This window comes from Bos indicus, chromosome 8, assembly GCF_029378745.1.
Source record: "Bos indicus isolate NIAB-ARS_2022 breed Sahiwal x Tharparkar chromosome 8, NIAB-ARS_B.indTharparkar_mat_pri_1.0, whole genome shotgun sequence".
Taxonomy (NCBI): domain Eukaryota; kingdom Metazoa; phylum Chordata; class Mammalia; order Artiodactyla; family Bovidae; genus Bos; species Bos indicus.
The window spans coordinates 91061913-91081485 of record NC_091767.1 but is presented as its reverse complement, the minus strand read 5'-3'; the positions used below and the strand labels follow the sequence as shown (position 1 = coordinate 91081485).

The window sequence follows — 19573 nt, the reverse complement described above, 5'->3', positions numbered from 1 at the left end:
GGAGGGTCCCATGGACAGAGGAGCCTGGAAGGCTGCAGTCCACGGGTTGCTAAGAGTCGGACATGACTGAGCGACTTCACTTTCACTTTTCACTTTCATGCATTGGAGAAGGAAATGGCAACCCACTCCAGTGTTCTTGCCTGGAGGATCCCAGGGACGGGGGAGCCTGGTGGGCTGCCGTCTATGGGGTCGCACAGAGTCGGACATGACTGAAGCGACTCAGCAGCAGCAGCATGGGAAGGTAGTACTCATAGGGAAGCACAGGTTGTGGAGTCCGATAGTCTAGGTTCCAACGCTGGCTCTACTGCTTCCTAGTCATGTGACCTTGGACACCTTATACAACCTTTCTGTGGTTCAGTTTCTTCCTCTCCAAATTAATAGTATCACGAATTACTGAGAGATTAAATGAGTCAATACATCTCAATGACACATTCAGAATCTCTTATCCACAACTCTGAAATCCAAAAAGCTTTAAAAACCAAAAATTTTCTCAAAAGTTTGCAGTAAATTATTTGGTGGCAAACCCTAACTCAAGAATGTGATCTTGATTCCACTTGATGGGAAGCAGAGATGTGTCTGATGATAGGTGCTGACTTGGACCCTGTAGAGGGGATGATGAAATATACAGCATAAGCATATATTTGCTCTCTAAAATATAAAAAATTTGATTTGTGAAACATATATGTTCTCAAAGCTCTCAGATAAAGAATTGTGAACCTGTTTTTTAGAATAATATCTGCCATACTTCTAGAATAACAGATGAACTTTCCATGCTCTAGAGTCCGAAGGCTCATGTAATCCTACGAATTCTCTAAGCATATTTTTTACAGAAGATAAATTAAGAGACAGGAGTAACAGCAAAGCTCAACAGTCAGTCACAGCTCTATTTTCATCACTCGAATATGGTTTTCTGGCAGTAACATACTCTGTCCTAAGGCTCCTGAAATAGTCTAACACTCAGTACTGGGTGCCACTATATGTAGACATATATAAAACCAGTCAGCAAGTATTCATTTAGCACTACTGTATGCTTGGTGCTGAAAACATACTATATCGTCCTTGTATGCTTACCATTGAGATGAGGAAGGCAAGGATACAGTTAGGCAACAAAATGGTATAAAATAATGTGCTAAATTACACTGGTATAGGTAAGGTGCTAAAATCAAAAGAGATGGTATGAATTGCAGACAGTTTATTGCTAGTTGTATGATCTTTGGATCTTGAGTCTCAGTTTTCCCATCTGTAAAAATAGGTTTGCTGTTAGATTAGCTATATTTTTTGTAAAGTGACAGATATATAAGTCATGAATAAATATTTTATTTTTTCTCTGTAAGTTGGCTCTTAAAGAATGGTAAAGGCAGTTGAGTGAAAGTGAAGATGAATTAACTGTGTCCTGATTAGAGTACAGATTGTATATTTTGAGGAAGTTGTGGGAAATTAGATTAAAATGGTGAGAAATTAGATTAAAATGGTGAGGCCACGTGGAGTGGCACAGTGATGTGGGAGAGCAGACTGGGCAAGGATATTAGGAAAAGTTTTGCCTTAAAGTAATGAGAAATGGGGACCCTTGAGTAATCTTTGATCAGGGAATAACATAATAGAAGAGTATTGCTGAAAATTAGTTTTTATACTGTAGAAATTGGGAGGAAACTGGGAGCCAGCTAAGTGGCGATAACAGCAAATCAACATAGAGCCAAGCCTCTGGGTGACAGAAGTCAGTGAGTGGATGTGACATCTTTATTTTTATTTTAAAAATATTTATTATTTTCATTTATTTGTCTGCGCTGGTCATTTGGTTGCAGCACTCAGGATCTTTGCTCCAGTATGCAGGATCTTGAGTTGCAGAGTGTGGGATCTAATTCCCTGAGCAGGGATAGAACTTAGGCCACCTGCATTGGGAGCACGAAGTCTTAGCCACTGGATCTCCATAGAAGTCCCTGACATGACATCTTTAGGTTGGGAAAAACAACCCCTGACTCTCCTTATGTAGCATAGCTATTTACCATCCTAATAAATCTGTTTTACTGGAACTTGAAAGGCAAGCACTGGGACAAACGAAAATTCAAAATTCTTTTACATCTAATTCTCAAAAAGAGGCTGGATAGCCCTTTGAGTATAGTGGCATAGTGAAATATAGAGCATCTTCTAAGCACATAACTAATTCTTCCAGTAGTTCACAGCAACCAGGGGTATGCTGTAGTTCGAGGTCTCGGGTGTGCCCTCTTCAGATGTCCAAGGTCAAGGCATCTTTGTGCAGCCACTTCCAGATTTTCCTTGTCCTGCCCTGGTTTTCCCAGGGGGAATTTACAGGCCAGGGTGCAGTTCTTGAATCCAGGGACACAATGACTATCATGTGATAAAGAGGTTTTATCTTAGCCATTGGACTGATATCAGAAGTACGTTCTTGAGAACATGGCTCTTTGACTGAAAATAGCACAGGCAAAATTATGAACTATGTTTTATTTGTGCAAAATGTATCAAAACTAGGTGTCTTGGAAAGCTGGGTGACTTTTTTTTTACTCGAAGGGTTTCTGCTGTGGAATACATATGACTTACTATTCACTCCCCAGTGAATGAGAATAAAGGACTGCCTGGTGCCACTATATAACTAATACCTGGCAGGTATTTTTAAAAAATACATGTTAATTGGACTTGTCCCATTTGCACAGAAAATATATCTGTTCTTTTTCTATTTGGCCATGCTTATAGCCAAATATGGAGAAGGCAATGGCATCGCACTCCAGTACTCTTGCCTGGAAAATCCCATGGACAGAGGAGCCTGGTAGGCTGCAGTCCATGGGGTCGCTAGGAGTCGGGTACGACTGAGCGACTTCACTTTCACTTTTCACTTTCATGCATTGGAGAAGGAAATGGCAACCCGCTCCAGTGTTCTTGCCTGGAGAATCCCAAGGACGGGGGAGCCTGGTGGGCTGCCGTCTATGGGGTCGCACAGAGTCAGACACGACTGACGTGACTTAGCAGGATTGCCAAATAAGCTATAGCTTATAACTCAGACAGTAAAGAAATCACCTGTAATGCAGGAGAGCTGGGTTTGATCCCTTTGTCGGGAACATCCCCTGGAGAAGGAAATGGTGACCCACTCCAGTATTCTTCCCTGGAGAATCCCATAGACAGAGGAGCCTGGTGGGCTACAGTCCATGGGGTCATAAAGAGTTGGACATGACTGAGCAACGAACACATTGTTATAGAGAAAGCTTTGGTGGTGGTGGTTTAGTTGCTCAGTCGTGTCTGACTCTTGAGACCCCATGGACTATAGCCTGCCAGGCTTCTCTGTTCATGGGATTCTCCACACAAGAATACTGGAGTGAGTTGCCATTTCCTTCTCAACTCACCCCTACCAATACTCAAGGCCACAAAACATTTTTGAAGGAGGTAGAGAAGGAAGATGAAGGATAAAAATTACAAATGAGGAGCACTAACTTCAAAAAATGATTGGAATATTTTTTAATCGAAACTTACTCTGCAAGCAAATATCATATGGGTATGCTGGGTATGCCCCTAGATTTGCTGCTGCTATCTTCCTTTAGGAAGACAGATGAGAATGAAAGGCCTCACTCATCAAAATTACAAAGAAATGGAGTATTAGCTTCCATTTTTATTTTCTTTTTGCCACCAAAGACTCCTTTCAGCTACTCTACTTATGTATTTGGCCACACTGCATGTTTTGTGGGATCTCAATTTCCAACCAGGAATTGAATCCAGGCCCATAGCAGTGAAAGGACCAAGTCCTAACCACTCAACCACTCTCACCTGCTCATTTTAAACTGTTATCTACTGTGATGAAAATTTTATATTTCAATTCTGGTGGACTGAGATACTGGTGAAACGTTGTTTCTGGGTATGTCTGTGAAGGTGTTTCTGAAAGAGAGTTGCATATTAAGTCTGTAGACTGAGTGAAGATTGCCTTCAATAATGCTGAGTGCATTATCCAATTTGTTGAGGGTCTGAATCAAGCAAAAAGGTGAAGGAGGACAAATTTGTTCTCTGCTCAAGTGGGGCATCCATCTTCTCTCCTTGGACATCAGCGTTTCTGGTTCTTAGGCTTCTTTGGATTCAGACTGAATTACGCCATTGGCTTTCATAGTTCTCCAACATTGGACAGCATACCATGGGACATCATATATTCTAATCACATGTGCTGTGCTGTGCACAGTTGCTAAGTCATGTCTGATCCTTTGCATCTGCATGGACTGTAGCCTGCAAGGCTCCTCTGTCAATGGGATTTTCCAAGCAAGAATTCTGGAGTGGGTTGCCATTTCCTACTCCAGCGGATCTTCCCAACCCAGGGATTGAAGCTGCGTATCTTGCATCTCCTGCATTGCAGGCCGATTCTTGACCACTGCACCACCTGGGAGCCCAATTCCTATCATCTGTCATTCTGTTGTTGTTTGTTGCTCAGTTGTGTCTGCCTCTTTGCAATCCCATGAACGGTAGCCCGCCAGGCTCCTCTCTCCATGGTTTTTTCCAGGCAAAAATACTGGAGTGGGTTACCATTTCCTTCTCCAGGGGATCTTCCTGACCCAGGGTTCAAACCTGCATCTCCACACCTCCTGCATTGCAGAGATTCTTTATTGCTGAGTCACCAGGGAAGCCCCTATCTATTAGTTTATTGGTTTTCTCTGGAGAACCCCAAAACATCTAATATTTTGCTTCATCTGCTTTAACCCTAATTTTCTGTTTCATGTGTTAAATCCCACAAGGAATCTGAATAATGCCATAAAAGCCAATGCAGGAGACACAAGAGATGTGGGTTCAGTCCCTGGGTTGGGAAGAGTCCATGGAGTAGGAAATGGCAACCTGCTGCAGTATCCTAGCCTGGAAAACTCCATGGACAGAGAAGCCTGGAGGACTAGAGTCCATGGGGTCACAGAATTGGACAAGACTGAGAGACTGAGCACACACATTAGAAGTTCAGCCTTTTCCTTCAGCTGGGCCCTAAACAAAACCCTGAAAGCCCTCCCCAAGTTTTTGATTGGTTCTTTCCCATTGTCCCTAATGGCTACTCAAAACTATCACTATTGACAAGGTTCCCAAGTCTACTGCTGCTGGTAGTCACCCATCTTCCTTTCCTCTCATGAATTTGACTAGTTTTCGAAGATGGGTCATCTCAAGTAGTTGCTCAGTGGTGTCCAACTCTTTGCAACCCCATGGACTATATACAGTCCATGGAATTCTCCAGGCCAGAATACTGGAGTGGGTAGCCATTCCCTTCTCCAGATCTTCCCAACCCAGGGACTGAACCCAGGTCTCCTGCACTGCAGGCAGATTCTTTATCAGCTGAGCCACCAGAGAAGCCCTCTCTTCCCTCAGCCAGACACTAAATCTGTACTCTTTCCTTTTCTCCCAATTGGGAGGAAAAAAGCTGCCATAGTAAGTCCTCCCATTAGGGCTAAAATTCATCTTTGCTTATCTAATAATTCAATTTTCAGCTGCTCTCCCTTATCTTCAGTTTCTCCCTCAACTGGTTATCTATTCACAATGGAAAAACACTCAGTTTTTCTCTTTAAAAATTTTCTCTTTTTATTCCCTTTTACAGATCAGTAAAATTAAGAATAATCAAAAAAGGGTTGTTATTTTTTTTAAAACTAAAAACATATACTCACAGACCAAAATTACTATTATTTCATGAAAGGACTTTTTTTAATTTCTAAGCGGGGCATTATTTCAGAATAAGGTTAAGGTCTTAAATCAATTTAGCTTTTTTACAAAGACATTATATTGTCCTTGTTTTACCATTTGAATGTAGAACAGTCACCATTTCATCATGAATTTACAGTGTTTGAGAATTGATGTCCTCTTTAGACACTATTTAAGGCCCTGAAAACTGGCTCTTCTCTATTTCAGAAGCTGCTCTTTACAGAACTCATTAACAACTTTCTAATTATCCAGTCTAAAGGACATCTTTCAACCCTATTTGACATCCCCGCAGCACTCTTCTGGGTCACTTCCCTGTACCAATTATCACCATGTACTGGGTTTCCCAGGTGGTGCTAGTGGTCAAGAACCCACCTGCCAATGCAGAAGGTGTGTGATATGGGTTTGATTCTGGGATTGGGGATTCCCTGGAGGAGGATATAGCAACCCACTCCAGTATTCTTGCTTGGAGAATTCCATGGGGAGAGGGGCCTGGCAGGCTATGGTCCATAGGGTTGCAGAGTTGGACACGACTGAAGTGACTGAGCACGCACACACTGGGTTTTCCACACTTCTGGCTGTTTCTCAGTCTCCTTTAAATCTTTCCCAGTCACTAAATAAGGCTGGCCCTCAGGATTCCACTCTGGATTTATTTTCTCCTTAAATCTTAATTCATTTCTGTGTCTAAGCACTGGTGAATTCCTAAATCAAATCCTAATCCAGATCTTCCCTCTGCACCATATCCACATCTCCAATTATCTTTAGACATCTCTCACAGATAGACCAAACATTACATGCTCAAACACTTGAGTAATTAATCTCCTCATTCCACACCAGATGCACCTTCCTCCTCCTCCTCCACCCTCAGGATTGAGTACCAACCAGCCAAACTCACCTTGAATCTTTACTCTTCTTCAGCCTTTCTCATCCAACTAGCAATCAAGTTTTACTCTGCATTTTTCAAGTTCATATCCTTCTTTCATCTAGCCTTAAAGACACCACAACCTCTCAACAGTACTACTCTTGAGACTCTTTGAAGTTAACATGGAAATGACAGGTCCTTGAACCCTTACTTTATGCAATTTTCTGAGGTTAAGATCCCCAGATCTAAGAATGGTCAAGAACCAGTCTTTTCCCTCCTATTCATTTCCACATCACCTTGAGTTAAAATGAAGGCACCACAAGATGTGTTGTGTGTATGTTTGGAAAGATACACAAGAATCTGGGGTACTGTAATATTTCTTAAGTGGAGTACCAGTTACTTAGGGGTTTACTTGTGAAAACTGAACAGTATTCTTAAAATGTGTCCTTACTCAACATATCATAAATAGAAGGAAAATATTACCATGGGATTTTAGGCAGAAATCAAGTCCTATCTCTTAAACATGACGCTTGTTTATGGGCAGTCTTGCCTCGTCACATTCCTATTGCGAGTTCACTCTGAACCTACCAGATCCTCTCACAATTCTGTCTTCAGACAATATTCATCTTTTCTAGTACTCGATTGTCTCATCTTAGGCGTCATTTCCTCCTGAAAGATTCAACTTTCTCCTTCCTGGTCTTCTACGAACTTCATATCCCTCTCTAAAACCCCTGCCTATTTCTATCATTTTCTTGGAAAAAAGCAGTGTATACTACAGTGGACTTGCTTAAAAACAAAAACAAAAACCTTGCTGGCTATGCTTTTTTGTAGCCAATGAACTGAACACATAAGAACCATTTCATTGTTACTGGAATTTGGATCTAAGATGCAAGATTCACATTCAAGTATGTTAAAAATTATGGTGGGAACACCTCATACTACCATGGCCCGGAATTAAAGTGAAGTCAACAGCCAGAACTTCTGCTCAGCTAGATAACCATACATGAAACAATGCAACTTCAGCAAAGAGCAGAGAAAATGTTTAGTGTGCATGCTGCAAAAATACACTTTGCACTAGGTTTTCAAAACAGAGAACAGGTCTAAGACCCTCATTATTAGTTGTGAACCTGGGCTAGGGAACTACTGGTGCAGAAAAAGTAGAATATCTAGGTTACAGGAGAAAGTGAGGTCTTTTGCTTAAACTATTAAGAAATCTAGAATAAGAGTGTGCTGGTGATTTGGAATTAGGAATGAAAGACTTAACCTCAATTGAACTATCCCAGAAAAGGTAACTAGTCAGATGTAGAACAAATCAGAGCAATTTAAATTCTTGATTCTAATTTTTAAATGCAGTAATGCATTTGACAGGGTAGATTTTACAATGGAGTAATAAATAAACTCTTACACAAAGCAAAAAACAAAACAGATTTAATGACTAGAACAAATGAATTAATAGGTTTATAATAACCATTAACTAAGGGAAGCCCTAGAACCAGAAATAAAGATTGCATGCAAAGTCTAGTTACCATAAAAACCAAGGCATACCAAAATATCTGTCTCCTAGCGTAGACTCCAGGTCTTTTTATTTCCAACTCTCAGTAATCAAAATATTTACACTTTCACATGCTACTGGTAGTAGAGGAATAAGATTTAGTCTGTCTAGGACTACAAATATCTTTCACAGAATGGAGTGCACACAAAGAACAGTGTCTTCCTCCACCTTTTTGGGCCCATCTTAGGGGAAAAAAGGCACTACCAAAGATTCCTTGGTAACACCTTTGCTAGGTTTGTTACATAATCTTTACATGTAAAATTAATGGTCCACTCATTTCACAGATCTGGGAACCACATGGCATTGAACTGCCTTTAAGCCACATGCCAAACTGGCTTCAACAAGAACAGCTTTGGATGTCAGTTCTTAAAAAAAAACGGGGGCTTTGTTTCCTTGAAAACATAAAACATATGCTTAACTACTGAACTTTGGCACACACAGCCAAACATATTGTGGAACTCAAAGAACCACCATATATTTCGGTGCCAGAGGACTAAGTTTTCTAACATCAGCTGCTTCCAGCTCCCCTAGGCATATGCAACTTTGTTCTTCTCCCTTTTATTAATTATAATTAAGTGCTCTGAACTTGGGTTTAACCTCTCCACTGAGAGATCTGGGGAAAAAAAAAAGATGCTTAAATTACTGAGTCTTTCTCTGATCAAAATGAAGAGTAGTGAAGTCTTCAACTGCATGTGGGCACTGCCCACTATTCACAGAATCTTTAGAAACCATGTGCCTGAGGCCAAAGAGAATCTGCTTTGATCACCAAGAGTGACTCACACTGAGCCATACTGAAACTGCACTTGGGTACCTGGTCTCAAGTCAAACTGAACTTAAATATTTCTCCACATTACTGCATCCATGTAGCATGCAATTTTTGATGCTGAATAAGAGAAATGCGGCAATTGAAGGCTTCACCACAAGCATCACATTCATGGGTTTCTTGAATTTTCACCTCTGCATGGATTTTCTGATGGTTGACAAGGCTGCGCTGCTGACTAAAACTTTTGTCGCACTTCTCACACTTATAAGGTTTTTCTCCTGTATGTATTCTCTGATGCTGAATCAGGCCGGAGTTCCGGCTAAAGGCCTTCCCACATTCATCACATTTATGGGGTTTATTACCTGTGTGAACGCCCTGATGTCGAATAAGATTACAAAGTTGACTAAAACTTTTGCCACACTGTCTGCAAAGATAGGGTCTCTCACCAGTGTGGATTCTCTGGTGTTCAATAAGAAACGAGCTCCGACTGAAGCTTTTCCCACATACAGTACATAGGTAGGGTTTTTCACCAGTGTGGATTCTTTGATGTTGCACAAGATGAGCACTGACACTGAAAGTTTTCCCACATTCATCACATTTATAAGATTTTTCCTTAGGGTAGACTTCCTGTTGTATAACAAGACCTCCATTTGGGTCAAAACTTTCCTTGGTTTCATTGTATGAATAAGTCTTCTCTCTGGTGTGGATTCTCTGGTGCTGAATAAGACCTGAGCTTCTACTAAAGGCTTTTCCACATTCCTCACATTTATGGGGTTTGTCCCCTGTGTGAATTCTCTGATGACGAGTAAGGTTGCAAAGTTGACTGAAGCTTTTCCCACACTCTTTGCACTGATAAGGTCTTTCACCTGTATGGATCCTCTGATGTTCAATAAGGAATGAGCTCCGACTGAAGCTTTTTCCACATTCAATACAAAGAAAAGGTTTCTCACCAGTGTGGATTTTTTGGTGTTGTATAAGATATGTACTTAATCTAAAGGCCTTCCCACATTCACCACATTTATGGGGTCTTTCCCCAGTGTGAATTCTCTGATGTTCAACAAGTAACGAATTTCTACTAAAGCTTTTCTTACATTTGGTACAGTGATAGGGTTTCTCACCAGTGTGTGTTCTCTGATGTTCAATCAGGTGTGACTTCCAACTGAAAGCTTTCCCACAGTCACTACATTTATGGGGTTTCTCACCTGTGTGAATCCTCTGATGTTTAACAAGGCTTCTTCGCTGGCTGAAGCTCTGTTTACAGTGATTACACTGATAGGGTCTCTCTCCAGTGTGGATTCTCTGATGTCTAATAAGGGTTGAGCTCACACTAAAGGTTTTTCCGCAATAATTACACTCATAGGGCCTTTCCCCGGTGTGAATTCTCTGATGTTCAATAACAAATGAACTGCGACTAAAACTTTTCCCACATTCATTACATTGGAAAGGTTTCTCTCCAGTATGGACCCTTTGATGTTGAATGAAATGAGCCTTGCGGACAAAACCCTTTCCACATTCTTCACATTTATGACATTTCTCTTCTGAATTTGGTCTCTTACGGATAATGTTAGTGTTTCCTCTGAACATTCTTTGTTCCTGGGTCAAAGATTCCCTTGGTATTTCCCATAAGAAGATTCCTCTTTGTTTATCTAACCTACCAACAAGTTCAAAGGTTTCTCTATGCATGGGATCCTGGTCAATTTCACTTTTGATTCTTGTAACTATTATACCCTGTGGTTCCATTTCTTCCTCAATTTCCTCAATTTCTTGTTTCACAGTTGGCTCCTCATCCTTATCTCTGTTTAAAACATCTGGAATAAATGGAAAACAGCAATGTCAGCCTAGTTCTTTGCCAGCAAGGAGAAACTGTCATAAAAATAAGATAATTAAAATAATCTACTATGTGCATAAAATGTAGTTCACTGTATCACAGCACCCTTGTGATGATTACATTAGTTCAAATACATAAAGCATTTAAAACTACCTGGCAAACAGTACAAGCTATATAAATATTATTTAGTACTAGTTTTCTGATAAAATGAAATGTTTTCCTTAAAGAAAGGGTAACAAAGAAATAAAATAAGTAATAGTAGGACAAACTAGCTATCAGGAAAGAAAGGACAATGTGGAAAGAAAACAGTAGGTTCAGAAAAACTTAGGATGAAGTAGCATTACTGTAATGTGAATAAGCCAAATAACTGACAGAAAAGAACACATAAAATGATGCTGAGAAGGAAAACAGACAAAAACCAGAGGAAACAACAATTCATTCATTACCAAGAATTTATTGCAAATAAAAGCATTCCAGGCACTGTATTAATATAATGAATTAGAATTTAGAGATAAGGCAAGAAGCCTCTTAACAAGTGGAATAGATGATAAGTACAAATAGGGAAAGAGTAGAATATGACAAAGAAAATACTAAGTAAAATAGTTCCTATATGGAGATAAATGGCTTTAAAAAACTGAGTTGAAGTGATATGGATTCTATTATATAGAAAAGCAGGAAAAAAAGAACAGGTTTAGAGCTAATGGAAGAAACTAGGAAAAAGAATAGCCTGTGGTAGTTCATGACTTCACCTACCACAGATACCACATTCTTCAAGTATAGATGAGTCTCATTCCTCTAAAGATATAAGACCCACGTTGGAACTATTCATTTCCAACTGGGAGTCTGCATGACATCCAAGAAATGATAATCTTGCATGCATTGGAAAAAAGATAACATAATGGTCTATAATAAAACAGAGCAGCATATGGGACACTTAAGTCTGCCTCTGACTTCTTTCCTGATTTTCTATCTCTTGCTGCCTGGTGGATAACTCCATGAGAAGATTCAATCACCACTAAACTCTTATTTGACCCTAACAATTTCTCCTTTTTTATACCTCCTTTTTTCTTTCAATTTTATAATCTTCTAACTGTGGAGTCATCTTTGAATTTTCTTTTTACTTACTTCAAACCAGTCGTTATTTTATTCCAAAAAAAACCCCTCTTCTGTTATTTCCCTAAGAAACTTTATTTTTACTTAAGGCTACTTACAGTACTGCCTCTCAAATTCATTTTCAGTAGACAGTCTTTTCTTTCACTCAAAGAAAAAGGATGAGAACTGCCTCATCAATCTGTCTCGTACCTAAAATTACCTGCACTGCTACATGAAGATATATCCCATTCTTATCCAAGGCTAAGTCATCTACTCTCTCAATCCCACTTGCCTCTGGGCACTTGTTCAATTATTACCATTTCTTCCTCTTTCTTCAATCTGTATTCTCCATAGAATTCTACATACACCTTCTTCAGTTCAGTTCAGTTCAGTCGCTCAGTCGTGTACACCTTACCAAAATACAAAATATATCCAACTTTATCTTGAACCTGAAATCCTTTTCTAGATGAAATCCAAGCTTTGAAAAAAAAATCTTAACACTGTTACCTCTCCATTTTCTAACTATGTTTTCCACACTCAATCTCTTCCCATTCAATCTACTTGATAATCTACTATAAAATCTGGTTTCTGTTTCTAGTATCTAGAGAAAGTTCTCATTAAATCACCAATGACTTTCAAGTAACAAATGCAACGGACATTTATTAGTCCTTATTTCACATGCAGCATGTGATATTCTTGACTACTCCCTTCCTTTACACTGTTTTTGGTTTCTATGCTATTGTATTCTAGTTCTCTTCATACTTCTTATTTGGCCTTTTCTAATACATTTCCCTCATGCATTTCTCTTCTCCACAATTGTTTAAAGATATTACTATCCATGTTTATATCCTCATCATGCTCTATATACACACACTCTCTGAATGTTGCCACTAAGCTGTCTCAAAAAGGTCTCACAAATAACATTACCATCATCACTTGTCATGTCCATCTCCACCTTTAATCATGTTCCTTTCAGAAGCATTAACTGTCCATCAGCCTACAGTCCCACAGCAGGAAATCATTCTAGATCTCTCCCTTTTTCTTACTATTAATCAATCACCAAAATCAATGATTCTACTCTTTAGCATTTGCCCTGTTCAGCCTACAGTCCCACAGCAGGAAATCATTCTAGATCTCTCCCTTTTTCTTACTATTAATCAATCACCAAAATCAATGATTCTACTCTTTAGCATTTGCCCTGTTTTCCATAGATTACTGCAAAAGCCAACTAATAATCTTTGGCTCTGGTCTTTATCTATTTCATTGAATCCAGAAGAGATTTTCATGAAATGGAATTCTAATCATGTCACTACCTACAGATCCTATTATCTCTAAAATCAAACCAAATCTCTCTACATTATGGTATCAGTACTTCTTGAGGTCTCTAAGCTTCAACTCACTCTCCTTCCCATGCTCTCACACTTTAAGTGTGTAAATTGCTTATGCTTTAGTCATTTATGGTATTTCTTTGCATATCTCATATTTATGAAATATCCACTGGCATTGTTTACTTGAGAATCTCTTAATTTCTTTTTAAGATTCAATGCAATGCAATAGTTCCTCTATAAAGTTCCTTCACTTAATCCACTAGATGATTTAAGAGTTCTGTTTTTGATGACCATCCTTTGTCTATAACTGCATTATAGCTATTATTACACTGTACTTCAGTTTGTATTTTCCATTGGATTACAAGTTCTTTCTGAGACTTTGTGTTAATGTCTTTTCATAACATTTACTCAGTGGATATTGTTCCAGGGTTTTACTCAAAGCAGTAATACAAAATTACATTATTTGCAGATGATATGACTGCCTCCCTTTCATGCAGCTATGTCGTGGCAAAGGGGTTTGCATAACTCAGTGCATCTCTGAGCTATGCCATGCAGTGCCACCCAAGACAGACAAGTCACAGTGGAGAATTCTGAGAAAATGGGTGGCAGAGGACGAAATGGTTAGATGACATCACCAACTCAATGGACATGAATCTGAGCAAATTCTGGGAGACAGTGAAGGACAGGGAAGCCTGGCATGCTGCAGTCCACAGGGTTGCAGAGTCAGACACAACTTAGCAACTGAACAACAATGACCACCTACCCAAAATTCCTAAAAGAATTAAATGAAATATAATAGCTATGAAAGGACTAAGATATAGAACAAATACTGGTTCTTACTACCAAGAATAACTAGTTAATAAATATTATAGGAAAAGAAATATGCTCTTCATATTAAAAACCATAAGGCCTAGGAATATATCTAACAAGAAATGCAAGATCCATAAAAGAATCCATACAATTTTTCTGAAGGACATAAGACAGTTAACTAGAATCAACCAATTGCCAAAGAGAGTCAATATTACAAGGCTTTTACTTCTTCCCAAACCAACTAACAACTATTCAATCCAAAATCCCATGAACCAATTAAAAAACCCCAATGAATCTAAATTTCAACTGGAAGAATGCAGAAAACTAGTTAAGTACAACTGACCCTTGAACAACATGAAGGTTAGGGGCACTGATCCTCCACTCTGTTGAAGATGTACATATAACTTTAAAGTTGGCCCTCTATATCCATGGTTCTGTACCTACAGATTCAGTCAATTGCAGATTGTATAGTACTGTAGTACATATTTAGTGAAAAAAATTCACAAACAAGCGGACTCTCACATTTCAAACCCATATTGTTCAAGGGTCAACTGTATAACCTCAAAGAGAATGTAAGAGTGACTTTATCTTACCAGACATGAAATATAATATATTGCTAAAGTAAATAAAACACAGAGGCACTAGCATGAAAACAAATAGGTCAAATAGAGAGACATGTAAAACAAGTGAATCTAGGCTGCCAAACAGAGCAGCCTGGAAATGACTAGCCATTAGACCTGGGCTTGGTAGCTGTAACCACCTTCTGAGGTACCTGCCATGCTTGTACTGTATGTTCCCATCCTCTGGTCATAGCTAATTTTTCTAGAGTAAACAGGTGCCTCAAAGTGCAGTTCTCTCAGTTTTCTAGGAAAAAAACAAAACAAAACAATAAGAGAATGGGGAAGGACTTGCATTTTTAGGCCAACCACAATGCTTTATATTTATTTATTGAATGAATGAGCAGTTGAATAAATATTTGGAAAGAGACTAAGGTCCAATCTGGCTCTAGCAGTCTGGAGAGAAGTTATCAAAACTGAAGAAGTCTACATTAATTGAAAGAACTGAAAGGTCAAGAAGTGAGAGATCAAGCTGTCATCAATGTAGTTATTGCAGGTTTTAAAGAAAAATCAGCATGGAAAGGATAGGTATGACTGAAGAGGCAAAATTACCAAGCTAGACAAGCTGTGTTAAGTAGAGTAACAGGATGAAATGCCAGAAAACACTACACTGAATAGTTGAGTAACCATAATCTCTCATCAAGGGAGCACAAATCAAGGGGGTAGATACAGAATTTATACAGGAAGATGAAAAGATTGTGGAGGAAAAAATAATAACTCATGAAAAGCTGCATTTCAGCTACAATAAAGAAGAGAGCCTGAACGCAGATCACAGATGGGCTCACTGCTATTTTACAATACTAGGCACAGGCAAGGCTGGGCATTCACCTGATATTATCAACCAGGACACTATATGGGTGGAAAAAGCTGTCAGTGACTCAGAGATACCATAGCATAATGGAAAAAAAAACCTAGCATCTGATGTGGCTGGAGAATGAAGTCGTATGCTGAAAACAACAGATGAGGCTAGAAAGCTACACAGGAGCTATATAAGGTGGTTCCAGTATACAGGACAAGAAATTAAGATTTTTTTTTGTTTTTTAATCCTTTAAGGTGTCAGAAATCACCAGAAGTTGTAAGCAGTTAACTAACACAAAATCAGTTTGGTAGCAATAAAGAGAATATATTAGAAGAAAGGGAGACTGGAGGCAAGGGGCTAGATTACAAGCTAGTGCAATAATCTTGTCAAAAGATACTGAGTCTTAAGTATACTCACTCAGTCACCCAAATATTTAAGAAGCATATAATATGCCTGGCTCTGTGCTAACTGCTGGAGAAATCAAATGAAAGAATACAGTTACTATCCTCTTGAAGATCAGTCTGCATAGAGATATAACATAATAATTATGGTACACTATAATAAATTCAACAATGGAAGTGTATAAAAGACAGCACAGAGAATGGAGTACTGAATTCTGAAGAGGAGGCCCTTATATCTTGGTAGATAATTTGAGATCTGCCAGATGTGAGTTACTTATGTGGTCTTCAAAAGGAGATGACTAAGAAGTTGGAGTTCAACAGAGAAGATAATGACAATGATGATGAAGGTAACAATTGACATTTATACATTGTACTTAATACGTGTCTGTCAGTGTCCTAAATGCTTTACATATATTAACTGAGTTAATGCTCACAATAATCCTAAGATTAGGATTATTATTATTTCCATTTTTATATAAAAAAAGAAAACAGGCACAGAAAGGTTAAGTAATTCACCCATGGTCACAAGTCTTATAAGTAGTGGAATTGGGATTTTTATTTAGGCAGCTAGGCTCCATATTTTCTCTCTACTTAAGTAGAGATAAAGATTTGAGACTTATCATGACATACTTGATTACCTGAGTGTAACTAAGATCTGCCAAGGTAGGTTTATAGACTGAGAGAAAGTCTGAGAATGCAAAGAAATAGAAGGAAGCAATAAAGAGTTTCAAATATCTATAAAGAAATGGAAGTCCCAAAAGAATCTACTGTATTTGACAACTGGGTCATTACTGACGAATGTTAAACAACTGAAGGTAAGTGGCAGAGGTACAAAAAGAGGCTTAGAGATAACGGGAAGTAAAGAAGTAGAGAATACACATTAACCACTCTTACAAAAATCTGGCTGTGAAGCAAATAAGTAGTAGGTTACAGGAGCAGCAAGAAAGACTGTGGCTCAAAGGAGAGCTCTGGCGCCATGAACATACCTATCATCAAATTACACGGGTGGGGGGTGGCGGGGGAAGACTGATACATTCTTGGAGAATGTGCAACCTTATGTGTGCAATGAGGGGTAGAAAACTTGAGAGTTCATGTGTGGTGGTCTCTATCTTCTCTGTGAAACAGAAGGTGAGGTCCACCACTGAGTGATGAACCCAAGGAAAACTCAAAGTTTCTGAAACAGTCACTAAAAGAAGCAGGGGTAGGAGCAAATCAATTATAAAAAAATTTGCTGATAAAACCACTGGGTTTTTATATCTAGAAGGAAACCACCTGTATATATGCAGGGCATCAATTCTTTCAGTTACAGAACTTCTCTTGCTGTGTTCAGCAAATCAGGTAAGAGAAAAAGGCAGATTTTATAACCAGTACAGGACTTCAAGTTTGCAGAATGGGTAGAACATAATGACAAAGTGGCAAGACAGCATGCTGGTGATCATTTTATATATAGATCTATGGGTTAGCAGAGATGGCAATGGCAACCCACTCCAGTACTCTTGCCTGGAAAATCCCATGGATGGAGGAGCCTGGTAGGCTGAAGTCCATGGGGTCGCTAGGAATCAGACATGACTGAGTGACTTCACTTTCACTTTTCACTTTCATGCACTGGAGGGGGGAATGGCAACCCACTCCAGTATTCTTGCCTGGAGAATCCCAGGGATAGGGGAGCCTGGTGGGCTGCCATCTATGGGGTTGCACAGAGTCGGACATGACTGAAGCGACTTAGCAGCAGCAGCAGCTATGGTTAGATGAGAAGGTGAAGCAGGAGGGAACTAAGAGCCTGGGAGGAAAAAAGGAAGTCAAGGAAAAGGAAAGATTAAGAATAAACAGGTTCAGTAGGAAAGGAGAAAAGGTAGACAGGTAGGAAGTTATAGTAAGCTCCACATGGGCAGAGATCCTGTCTGTTTTGTTGACTTGTTTAGTTATAGTCAATAAACATCTACTACCTGAGAAAGACTAAGGTTATTAGACAAAATACAAGATATTGGGGTTTAAAATTTGCCTGTTATAACAAAATTGAGGGTGTGATCATTGATGTGAGGTGCTTAATAAGAATGGAAAAGCAGGGTCCTTGAAGATATAGTGAGACAGAAGGAATGACTGCATGATGGTGTGGGTTAACAGAGAGAAGATTCCGAAATGTGACAAAATCTATGTGTGAGACACCAAAAAAAAAAAAAAATAAATAAATAAATTGACAGATGATAGTGAAAAGAAATTAAGAGGATAGAGCAAGACAGCTGAGACCTCAAAAGAGAAATTACGTTTGAAGGTAGAAAACTAATGCTTTGGGAACAGTACTGAAAAAGTTAGAACAATTATTTTTCCCTTTCAGCCCTGAGACAAAAGATGAGGAAGGAAGAGGATGTGGGAGAATAAGCCGCCCCTGCCAGAGAAGTAGTGTCCTTGGGAAAGTGCCAGGTTTCAGTTAAGGCCAGGAGGGGTAGGGAACACCATGTGAAGAGAAACAGGGGCTCCAGAAGGCAGAGTGAAAAGGGGTGGGAGGAAAGCAGTGGGAAGATGAGCTAGGAGGCAAAGTACAGAGCAATATGGGAATGAGATTAAGAGGATGGAAGCCAGAAAAGCTTGTATTTTGGTCACTGTAAGGATGGTAGGGATGAGAGCCATGGAAACAATTCATGGCTGAAAGGTCTGAATTGCAGCCTTGGAACAAAGCCGTTTGGTATGGTACTAGTTCATGTGTTCTGCTTTCTTACAGTTTCTTAGCTATTTTGATCCAAGAAACAGCAGATTCTTACCCAGTGAGACCAGGTTTCCATAATTCTCCATCATGACATCTTTATACAGGCTTCTCTGAGCTGGATCCAGATAATCCCACTCCTCCTGGGTAAAAAACACAGCCACATCCTCAAATGTCAGCAAGCCCTGAAATAGTATGATTTCTGTAGTCAGTTTTGTTGTCTCAAGGACAATTCTACCGCTGAAAGTAGCAGAAACAACCACTTATCAGGGCCGAGTAGGCTAGGAGGAACATGATAACTAAGAGTTACAAATGAGACTCAATTCTGGGAACAGACAGAATTCGGACACCTCAAATTAGAGGAAAACACAGCTGGATCTCTGTCCTCTGTAGTGAGGAGCTTATGGATAAGGTTTACCCAGTATGCCCTAATAATTTACTTTTAGTAAGCTGCACTGAGGCCTTCCCAAGTTTCCTGCACCTCCTCATCCCGTTCCAACTCAATTACGACCCTTTTCAACTCAATTATGTTAATTTTTCTAAGCGTCTACTTTGGATCCAGGCATGGGGCAGGTGTAGAATAACCTCACCTGGAAGAACTCATAAATGAAAACGCTAGTTTGGAGCATTACTAATTTTCTTTAGATTTATCAAGTCGCTCTTGAAAAAAGGAGCCACTGGGCAGTGTGATCGCGAAGGGCTCCCCAGTACATTAGGGGGTACTTCATTGCACCGCGCTGGCCCTAAAGACCCGAAAAGGGGGGTGGGGGCGGTGGCGCGGCCTAGCGAGCTAGGTAAAGGCGAGAGAACAGGAATACTCCGAGGGGCGACTTACCTTTGGCTGTGGCGGGGGACTCGGCGAGGCCATCTCTTAGACAGAAAATCAGGGCAGGAATCCCGGGTGGCCGCACGAAAAGGAGGCCCTGGCAAGGCCTACCCGGCCGCTGAATATTAGGCCCGAAGAAAGTGAGGCCTCTAGGCTGGATCTGGCCAGGTCCTGCCCCGAGCGGTCACGACCCCAGCAGCCTGTCAGAAGCGCTACTTGGCCGCCCCCACCCCGCACCCCCCTGCCTAGCTGTGCAGCCTTCCAGGCCTCGCTAGAGCCTCCTCCCGGTTGCCAGTTCCTGCTGCTTTCAGGAACCCTGCTCTGTGACCGCCCGCCCCC

General features: G+C 40.0%; 1 protein-coding gene across 5 annotated transcripts; it reads right to left on the bottom strand.

Moving 5' to 3' along the window:
- Window positions 1–7928: 7928 nt before the first annotated feature.
- Window positions 7929–19563, bottom strand: ZNF189 (zinc finger protein 189). 5 transcript variants are annotated; one of them, XM_019966653.2, is made up of 3 exons: window positions 19244–19563; window positions 18467–18593; window positions 7929–10640 (listed from the first exon to the last, which is right to left on the bottom strand). In XM_019966653.2, exons 1-3 carry the CDS (start codon window positions 19274–19276, stop codon window positions 8920–8922), a joined length of 1881 nt encoding a protein of 626 aa, XP_019822212.1. In that variant the 5' UTR covers window positions 19277–19563; the 3' UTR covers window positions 7929–8919. The 5 variants fall into 5 exon arrangements, with proteins under 5 accessions (XP_019822212.1, XP_070651307.1, XP_019822213.1 ...); XM_070795206.1 differs by having other exon boundaries at window positions 18467–18548; window positions 19244–19562; XM_019966654.2 differs by having other exon boundaries at window positions 18467–18551; window positions 19244–19561.
- Between the last annotated feature and the right edge of the window lie 10 nt (window positions 19564–19573).

What these genes read in the sequence shown, in the direction of transcription:
- ZNF189 (XM_019966653.2), bottom strand. Translation starts at nt 19,276, where the DNA reads ATGGCCTCGCCGAGTCCCCCGCCACAGCCAAAG. An exon ending in GTCCCCCGCCACAGCCAAAG is followed by an intron (nt 18,594 to 19,243) that starts GTAAGTCGCCCC and finishes ATACTATTTCAG; the next exon opens with GGCTTGCTGACATTTGAGGA. An exon ending in TGGAAACCTGGTCTCACTGG is followed by an intron (nt 10,641 to 18,466) that starts GTAAGAATCTGC and finishes CATTTATTCCAG; the next exon opens with ATGTTTTAAACAGAGATAAG.